We start from the raw sequence: 9,770 nt of genomic DNA on the forward strand, positions 1-9,770 counted from the left end.
AAATCAAGCTCTGACTTTCAAGCCTCAGACTTTACAGCTTCGGATTTTGCTTGATTTTGCTCGTGCAAATTCTCTGCAAGCCTGCCCCTCCTAATATAGCAGGATTAGAACTTGTAAAGCTATTAGCAGGGGTAGGTTACATGTGGTCAAGTGTGACAGCAGAGCCAAATAAATTGAGTATTTCCCTTTGGCTGTGACAGTGTTTCATTAAGCAGCTTTTATTTCAGTATTTTTAAATTCCAGAGATGAGTGAATTCAGTGGCACACTGCATTTTGTCTGTTGAACCAAACAGTCACAAATTTTGGCTTATTTCCTAAACATTGTTCTACGTAGCTGCAAACAAGTCCAGAATATGGTCAAGGAATGAATCCCATTAGCAGACTTGCCCAGATACAGCAGGCCAAGAAGGAGAAGGAGCCTGAGTACATGCTGATCACAGAACGTGGGCTGCCCCGGCGCAGGGAGTTCGTGATGCAGGTTGGTGTGTTCACTGCACAAATTTGGTGCCTGGCTGGGATCTCTTTGGTTTTTCCTTATGGTAATCAGGTTATCATGATGACAGAGGGATTTAACAGGATTACAGCCAGATTTCCATGACATGATTTAACAAAATATCTAATGGGTTACATTCACAGGAGATAAAGGTTCAGGAAAAGTAATCTGAGTCAGGTTTAAAAACAAAATTGCATAGGGCACCAGAAGTCTATGTTGTAACTGCCTGATGTTTTAATTAACAGGAACGTTAATATTCTGTTAAGAGATACTGAGCTGCTTATTTTTTGTAAAATAGGATTTATTAACACTAACCTGGGTACCCAAGGTGAGATGATGAAATACAGCTGTTTGTGTGCTTTCTGTTTGGGTATTTTGTGCTCGAAGGCCAATGACATTGATAATAAATCACAACTTCTTTAGAACAATGATCCACTAGAATGATTTTGTGACTCCAGGCCTGCCAGAGACACAGATCACTTGTAAGGGAATTCCTTCACTACTGCTTAAGAATTGATTTGGTTTTTCTTCCTCTTCTGCCCAGGTGAAAGTTGGTGTACACACAGCTGAAGGAATGGGCACAAACAAAAAGGTTGCTAAACGCAATGCAGCTGAAAATATGTTGGAAATCTTAGGTTTTAAAGTCCCTCAACCTCAACCTCCAAAACCAGCATTAAAGACAGAAGAGAAGGTGAGTCTTGAGGAACCAATGGCTCCTTAATGCTGCAGCAAAGGCTGGGCTGATAAGGGTGGGAAATTTGTGCTCTCTGCCCTAGCCAGGAAACAATTGTGTTGAGGGGACTGTTCTCTAACAAATAGCGTGCTTTGGACACATTAAGTGTTTGGTTTTTCAAGTAAATCAAAGTCTGATCAGAAGGCTAAATGAATGCATTTCTGCTTTATGGAATGGCTCAGAACCTGTGATAATTGATGTGTTGGTGTTAGAAACTTGCAGACCTGAAGGTTTGAGGATTCTGGTAGCAATAATTTTATACAGCCTTGTCACCATTTGCAGTGGGAAGTTTGTTACAGGTCTCTCTGGTGGGTCCCTGAGCAGGGAAGGAGCCTTGTGCTCTGCTGGGGATTCAGCAGATGTTACCAAGGAGTTCAGACAGCACATCTGGGGTTAGTTTTCTCCTTTTCATGTATGTGCTCGTGTGTGTCCAGTGTGCTCTCCTCAGCAGTACCAATAACTAACAGCAGTTTAACTGGCTTTATTCTGGTATCTGGTTCTGAGTATGAGTGTTCCTAATACCACTTCTCTGGACTGTGGATAGTTTTAGTCCTTCAGTGAATAAGAATCACTGAACTTTTCTCGGTAGTGATGTAATAATTGAGATTTTTGAATAATAATTTCTTCAGTAAAATTTTGGCTGGTCAGATCACCTGCATCTTGAAAACTTTAAAACTTGGGGGTGGTGGTGTGAATTTTAAAGGGATACTGTGAGTTTGAGTTCTTTTCCTTTTATTTTTAAGACCCCAGTGAAGAAACCAGGTGATGGAAGAAAAGTCACCTTCTTTGAGCCGGGCTCTGAAGAGACTCCAGCCAGTGAGTAACCTGGGTGAAAGCAGCATGGCCCTGGTGGGGGGCTCAGATCTGTTCCCCGTGTCCCCAGCAGTGCCACTGAGCACTCTGGGATGAGTAGGGCTGTGCAGCTGCTGCCTTGCAAACTAAATGGAGCCCTTGGGAAGGTTCTGTTCAAAGTCCAAAGAGTTTATTCCTCCCGAGGCCCTTTTTCTTGGGATAGAGAAAGGGTGTCAGCACTAACTGGAACTGGTCGTCCTAAAGCAGAGGTGGAGCGAGAAGGAATGGCCTTGTCCAGAACCACCTCTGTCTGTGCCTGGTCTCTGATGACAGAGCAGGGGCTGTGCCTGCACTTGTTTCAGGCAGTGGATGGTTGTGGGGGTCACACCCAGGTGACAGGCTGGAACTAAAACACCCCAAACCTGGCCACCCGTGTCCAGGCATTGCTTTCTGGAATGTCAGCTGGTGGGAGGAGTCGGTGTGGAAAGTCTGTCTATCACCACAGGTTTCTGTGCTGGAGAGCATGTTTCAGGTGCTTTATGTGTTTAAGTATAACTTTGCTGCTTAAATTATAAATAGCTGGGATTGACTTGGACTTCAGTAATATTTTACTGCACCCAGAAGATCTTGAGTAAACTTCCTGACTTTCTATTCAGATTTTGCTATCCCTGCTTTCTTCCATCTACACATTTTTGGTTTTCATGCTTAGACTTGAAACAGCTCAGTCCTGCAGAACTTCATTTGTCTGCTCTGCCATAAGTGACTCCTCAGTTTACTTCAGTAGCACTGTCTTCTCCACCTTTCTTGAGCACACCTCTGCAATTTTCCCCACAGCTCTGTATGAGTTCCCTTTGGAAAGCTGTTCTTATCCCTCTTTAATCTATCTTATGCCATAATGTCAGTAAATTGCTATCAATTGGCTGTGGCTGGATGTTTGCTGTAAACAGTCAAGTCTTGCCTCTTCACACTGTGCTAATGTTCCATTTTACCTCTCCTCCCTGCTTGTTCGCACAATACATAGTTTAACCTCTGTGGACTATCTGCCACTCTCTTTACATTATTTAACCGTGGCTCTGGCCATTCTGTGGTTTCATTATTTGCTTCTACAGTTTTAAATGATGAAATAAAAAATTCTGAAAGCAAAAGATCGATCTAGAATGTGGTTGCAGCTGTCGGAGGTGTCTGTGGACTTGACTGACCTGGAGAAACTGCTCCTGGAGGTAAAGGGGCTCCTTTGGCAGGAGAAAGTGTTGCCCAGAGTCAGTAACTCAGTAACTCTGTCTCAGTGATGCTGAAGCCTTGATTGGGCTCACCAAGTTTGTTGGTAGTTTGAAAGAGACTTGAAACAAATTATTTTTTCCCAAGTGGCTTTTGCCGCCTGTGCCGGCGGGAGGGCTCCCAAAGAGCGGCTCTGCAGTGTGCACCTCTCCCCTCGCAGGTAATAAAGAAGATGAGTTTCGGATGCCTTATCTCAGCCATCAGCAGCTTCCTGCTGGAATTCTTCCCATGGTCCCTGAGGTTGCCCAGGCTGTAGGAGCCAACCAAGGACACCACACCAAAGAGTTCAGCCGGGCAGCTCCCAACCCTGCCAAGGCGACGGTGACGGCGATGATCGCCCGGGAGCTGCTCTACGGGGGCACCTCTCCCACTGCCGAGACCATATTGAAGAGCAGCAACTCCTCAGGCCACGTCCCCCACGGACCCCTGACCAGGCCCTCCGAGCAGCTGGACTATCTCTCCAACGTTCAAGGAATCCAGGTAAATGTTCAGCTTTGTGAGATTTCTGCCGGAGCTCTCCAAGCTGGCCCAGCCTGTTTGTTCTGAAGCTTTTTAGTTCTGACGGTGACTGATGTGTTCTGAGGCTGCTTGTTCCGCTGAAATTCATGTAAAAGTTTTACTTTACCTGTGACATGTACTGAACTTCACAGCTTTTTTATTTAGTTTTCAAATGTGCGTTTCTGGGCCACCCTCAGCCCTGATTCAGTGCTACTCTGAGGTCTTGGAAGAACAAAATCAAAGTGCATTTTCTGAAAATTGTCCCAGTGTAGGAACACAGTGGGCACTTGAACTTGGCTGATCTGAAATCAGGTTCTTTCACTAATCTTTCATACATTAACATTTGCTGTAGGCTGTGCATTTTCCTATGTTTGGTGCTTGGTGGATTAAAAAGCATAATATAGAAATTTGAAATGCAGATAGCAGTATTCAGAATAAAGGTCATTATTAAGCCACTTTCATTCAAGAGGCTTGCAGAGCTCCTGTGAGTACTTAAAAACATTTTAAGTGAAGTTAAACTTCAATGAGAGTGGTTCTGACTGACAGAATGATGAGGACAAAGGCTCAGCATCATATATGGGCAAATAATCTGTAGCAATTGTGATACACTTCCTGTACTTGGTTAACTGAAAAGAATTAAATCCTTCTCTTTTCTTCAGGTTGAATATAAAGACTTTCCAAAAAATAACAAGAACGAGTTTGTATCTCTTATAAACTGTTCCTCTCAGCCACCACTGATCAGCCATGGGATTGGAAAGGATGTGGAGTCTTGCCACGACATGGTATGATGAACATTGCTGAAATGCTGCTCTTGGACCTTCCCTGAGGGAAGACCAAGGCTTATATAACTGCTGGGAGCAAGGAATTGGATGCTGTACAGCTCCCTGGCTAATTCTTGTCTAGTATTTCACAGGTTGCTGAAATAATGATTAATAATATCAGAATCTAAATAATCTAATCTGCTCAACGTGTGCTCAAAAAGCACATTTGGTCTACAAAAAGCACATTTGCTTCATCTTGATATTATTTGCATGAGCACATGATGGTAAATGTACAAAAAGGAACTTATAAACCATAAGAGCATCTCCGCTTATTTCCTGTTATATCAGAATGGGCTGATGTTTCACTGGGAACTGTGATAGTTGGGTTCACGTTCCCAGACTTCCTGCTGGAGTGGAATCCCAAGTGGAAGAAATGCAGTTCAGCAGTGGATAGCAGGAGACACTCTAAATCTGTTCAGCTCCCTTTATAAATAAGACCTTTTGTTAACAGTGGCTGCAATATTTCTTTGTGAAAGAATGAGCCTGCCAGACTGAAAGCTGCAGGGGACTTTGGCTATAAAAGACTTCAGGTGGAGCTGACAGGATGTTCCCAGTCTGCTCCCATTTGGAGGGACTGTTCTTGTTCTTCTGGACTCCAGAGGTGACCCCAGTGCAGCCTGAAGGAATCGTTTCCAATATGTGAATACACTTAGGAAACCCGAGTTTACTCATTTTTATACTAAAAACTGTTGCAGTACTTTTCTATTTTATATAATTTGATTGTTTGATCTTTGTCACTTATATTTTCATGCCCATCTCTATGTCCTGCTGTGCAGAGCTCCTGTCAGACTGAGCACAGGGGTTAGGGCAGGAGGGAGAAGAGGAAAGGGCAGCTGGTTTGGATCTTAAATCATGAGCCCCCTCCTCTGGTCAGGGTTCATCTGTCACTGAAGCACCTGCCAGAGCCAGGGACATGCTGGAAAACTGCACCTGAAATTGGTCTGAATGAAGTTGAAAAAAATGTCAAAGGAGGGGACTGACCTTGGCCTGGGCCATGTCACACTGGCCCTGTTAAAGAGTCATGTGTGCCTACCTGTGCTGTATTTTTGATTCTTGTGTAACTTGCTTTCTTTTTTGGCAGGGGACTTTTTGGTTCTGTGTATTTTTCTGTCTTTTCTCTTAAGCTCTGCACAGTTTGAGCAGTTACTAGTTTAGTACCTTTTTTCTTGCTGTTCCTAGTCCTGTGTGTTAATTTTCCCCCACTGCTGAAACAAGTGCTGTGGGAATCCCCCAGTCACAGCACCATCCCACTGGTTAATGAAGCAAGATGAAATTCTACCCCATTGCATTTTCCACCATAATTATGCATCTTAAAAAATATATCACCAAAATTAGAACATTTGGTTGGTTGAAGTGAGTGCTTTCACTAAATTACTGAACTGGCCTGAGGCTGAATTGATGAGTGCTCTCTCTTCTCTTTAGGCTGCACTGAATATTTTAAAGTTGCTGTCTGAGTTGGACCAACAAACCACAGAGATGCCAAGGACAGGAAATGGACCAATGTCTGTGTGAGTGGGACCCATTGACTTCCCTTGCACTGATGCAAGTTAACCCTGTGAGGGTCTGTAGGCAAATAACATGTGAGGGGGTTTCTTGGCCAGAAAAGATAAAATGCTGGGGGCTGTTGGCCCTCCAGCAGGACCAGAGGAGGGTTGGATGGTCAAGATTGGCATTTTTCACGTGTCAGGTGCAAAGTGCTGACAGGAGTGAGTGGGTGTGAAGTGTGGTGGCTGTGACCCAGCAGTGGGTGACACGTGACAGGTGTGACCCCAGCAGTGGGTGACCCCAGCCCAGGGTGACAGCTCTGACCCCTGGCAGTTCTGGCCTCCCTCTGCTGAGCTGCCCCTTCCCATTTCTCTGTCAGGAGTGTGACTGTGTAGTGGCACTCAGCGTTGGGGGTTTGAGCTGCTCCTCTCCCTCTTCCTCTCTCTCACACTCCTCTGTCTCACATGGAAAGGGATGTGCAGGGGTCAAAGCTCGTTTCCAGCAGAAACATGGAGGGGTGGTAAATTAGTCCCTTGAATGGGTTGGGGGGAGAGAAAGTTGAGCCTCTCATTGAGATAATAAGCTCTCAAATTAACAGTGGTGGGATTCCCAAAGCACCGATTGTTATATGCACCCCAAATTCTTTGTATCTGATTTAAAGCATCTTATTCGTGTAAACAGTGTTTTGTCTCCTAAGTAACAGGTGTTTTCTCATTTTAGATGTGTGAAACAAGAAATGGAAAGTGACCCTCTCCTCAAACCGGCGAGCGCAAACCCTTTGGGACAAACACTGGACAGCACTGCCTGAAACAGGCTCTTGACTGAACCCAAACCTGAAAGCACCAGAGAAAATCAAATGCTTCCTCTTAATGTAACCTAACTGTTAGAGTGCTACAGTCTCTACAACCTACTGTAGTGTCTAAATCATAACTGTTGCTTTTTCTTCAAACAGTGATACATTTTTAGTTTCATTATGTTGTTTTGATTGAAATGACACTATAAATTTTTCATTTAAAAGTTTCTTAATTGTATCTAGAACAATAGCACAGTTTAGAAACTTTGTCTTCTGAGACTGACATGTTACCTGTGAACTAACTTGGGAAGATCATATCCATGTATGTGGTTCTTTTGGTTTTATTGGAATAGCAGCGTTTCACTGGAAACAGGCTGTGTCCCACCATTTAAAAAAGTCCCATATTTTCGCAAACCAACCTTAATTATCCAATGGTTGAATTAATTAAAACACTTTAGGAATTTTAAACTTGGTTTGATCATTTTTGGTTTAATTTCTAGTTTTCTTGAGTGTGGGGTAGGGGAACTCGAATGCAACGTGACTTTCAGTGATCTCTGAGCTGTGTTTTGGGGGACTGTGCGTTGGTGGCTCACAGCTCCTACAGTACAGGATATGATCTCAATGTAGTGCATATAAAACCGCAGATTGATTTTCCTTGAGTGCTTTATACTGTTTAATTACATCTCCATGTAGGGCTGAAAAAAATTACCTATGTTTATATATAACTGTGTTGCTTTTGATGTTGTGTTCCTGCGCACGGAGGGTGCGCGATGAGGTTTGCCTTGGTCCAGGTACAGCACGATAGCCGCGCGAGTTCAGTACTGCTTCCGTTCATTGTTTACGCTGGAATTTTTTCTCCCCATGGAATGTAAGTAAAAACGTAGTGTTTGTCACAAATAAATGGTAATACTAAATTTTTTTTTTTTTTTGGGTTAATTTATTCTTGTAATGCCACCGCGGGGGCTGCTTTTTTGATAGATTTGTAATGCTTGTGCTCTAGTCCAGGCAGTGTGTGAAGCTGTGGAGTAACTTATGGTGGGTCCCGAGTGCATCGGGGTCCCTGCTCGTGCCGTGCAGGGTGTGCAGACCTGGCAGGGAAGGGAATGCGAAGTGACGTGGCTACGGTTTGTTATTTGTGCCACAGTGTGTTAGTGCAGCTTTGTTAATGGGAGCTTAAACTGGAGTTTTAAGTGAAATTTAAAAGTCAGCTTAGACGAGGACCCTGGCACGGCCGGTGGGCGGGACTGCTTCAAGTCTCTGCTTTGAAGTTTCCTTGTTTGCTTGGAGTCCCAGCCTTGCCTTGCCTTGTGACTGGGGGGCAGTGCTGCAAACCAGACCTGACACGTGTCCGTGTCTCCTTCGGTGTGTCCTTACCTGCGACCTGTAGCCGTTCCTGCGCTGTGCAGCACCCGCAGGGACTCAGCACCCGCAGGGACTCAGCACCCGCAGGGACTCAGCACCCGCAGGGACTCAGCACCCGCAGGGACTCAGCACCCGCAGGGACTCTGCCACAGAGAGCAGCTCCTGCAGGCGCTGTCTCAGAGCTACGTGTCTTGGCCGTTGTATTTGCATCATCCAAGGCAATCGGGCCACAGGAACTGCAGACCAGATTGCATTGAATCACGTTGGGTTTGATCATGATGAGCAAAAAAAAAAAAAACCCAAACATTGTAAAGTTTTTTTTTTTTTTTTTTTTTTGTTTTTTTTTTTTTTTTTTTTTTTTACATTTGTAGAACTAAAATGCTGTACATTTAAAAATTAAAAGAAACTTGCTAGGCTGAGGCTTTGTATTGCAAATTCTTCCAACTGAGAAAGTCCTTACCAAACAATTCCTATTGGAAAGGGAGCACGCTGACAGCGGTGGGAATGCTCTCCCCACCTGCACCTGCTGCTGCTGAGGAGTTTTCTCCTTGGATGGGACTATAGCCTGTTATTGTCCCTGGATCCACAGAAACACTTGTTACAGAATATTAAAATACATTCCCAGAACTTGTTGCTGTTGTTTTGGTTTAGGATATAGACAACTGACCCTTCTTTTGGACAAATCGCACCTGAAAGGGCTCAGTCTGGAGTCAGCAGGGTTGTTATTCTTAATTCCCCAGTCAAAGTTTAGTAACATATGCAACAGAATTAAATGGAGCTGTACTTGGCAGCTGTTTTGTTACCTAAGGATCAAACCAAAATTCTGTTTCAACCCACTGATCAAAGTCAGAAATAGTTTTATTTCCCTCCTACTCTATAAAGACAAATGGTGGAGGTTCCACAAGTGCCTAACTGCAGGCAGGGATGGGATGTGTGGATACCACTTCACTAGTCTTTTGTGAAGCAACCCCATAGTTGTTTGCTGCTTATAATACTTACAAAAGAGTGCATTTTATTATTTGATGAAACAAATTATTTTGTATAGCACTAGCAGGATCCTAAGGAAACAAAATTGTCTTTGATTAAAAATGACACATTATAGTGCTTTTAAACTTTACTCATTCTCCCACTTCCACTTTCACAGTATTTTTAGCAGCCTGCTAATAGAGGATAGTTTAGATTTTAAAAGTCCCATGTTAATGATGCAGGAACCTGTTCTCCACAGAGCTTTTAATGCTTTCACCCTGTTCTTCCACTTGTGTTTATTATTTCCAAACAAAAGACAATCTCTTATGTTTAAATGCCTTTGTCAGTCCAGAAGGGAGATCACTGCTCCCAAAGCAGGCAATCCTGCTGGTCACTGTCAACACCCCCTTGGTACAGCCCGTGTGCTCACACTCGTGTTGGGGTTCAGGAGATGCTGCCACAGCCCCTGTGAGGGCTGGCAGGGAATACAAACACGTTTGTCTCAAGCTGTGGTACTTTCAAAAACACCCATGGGACTTTTAGCCTTTT

General features: G+C 43.9%; 1 protein-coding gene across 3 annotated transcripts in view; it reads left to right on the forward strand.

The window, feature by feature from the left end:
- The window catches only part of STAU1 (staufen double-stranded RNA binding protein 1), a 29,269-nt gene extending 21,460 nt beyond the window's left edge, over positions 1-7,809 (forward strand). For all 3 annotated transcript variants that reach the window (XM_027751847.2, XM_027751849.2, XM_027751852.2), the window contains 7 exons: positions 335-478; positions 1,038-1,184; positions 1,970-2,042; positions 3,457-3,776; positions 4,454-4,576; positions 6,038-6,123; positions 6,821-7,809. In XM_027751847.2, coding sequence (XP_027607648.1) covers positions 335-478; positions 1,038-1,184; positions 1,970-2,042; positions 3,457-3,776; positions 4,454-4,576; positions 6,038-6,123; positions 6,821-6,908 — 981 coding nt within the window. In that variant the 3' untranslated portion in view covers positions 6,909-7,809. The remainder of the gene's footprint in view (positions 1-334; positions 479-1,037; positions 1,185-1,969; positions 2,043-3,456; positions 3,777-4,453; positions 4,577-6,037; positions 6,124-6,820) is intronic.
- Positions 7,810-9,770: the final 1,961 nt, after the last annotated feature.

This window comes from Pipra filicauda, unplaced genomic scaffold, assembly GCF_003945595.2.
Source record: "Pipra filicauda isolate LSUMZ 115617 unplaced genomic scaffold, ASM394559v2 scaffold265_size1292809_pilon, whole genome shotgun sequence".
Taxonomy (NCBI): Eukaryota; Metazoa; Chordata; class Aves; order Passeriformes; family Pipridae; genus Pipra; species Pipra filicauda.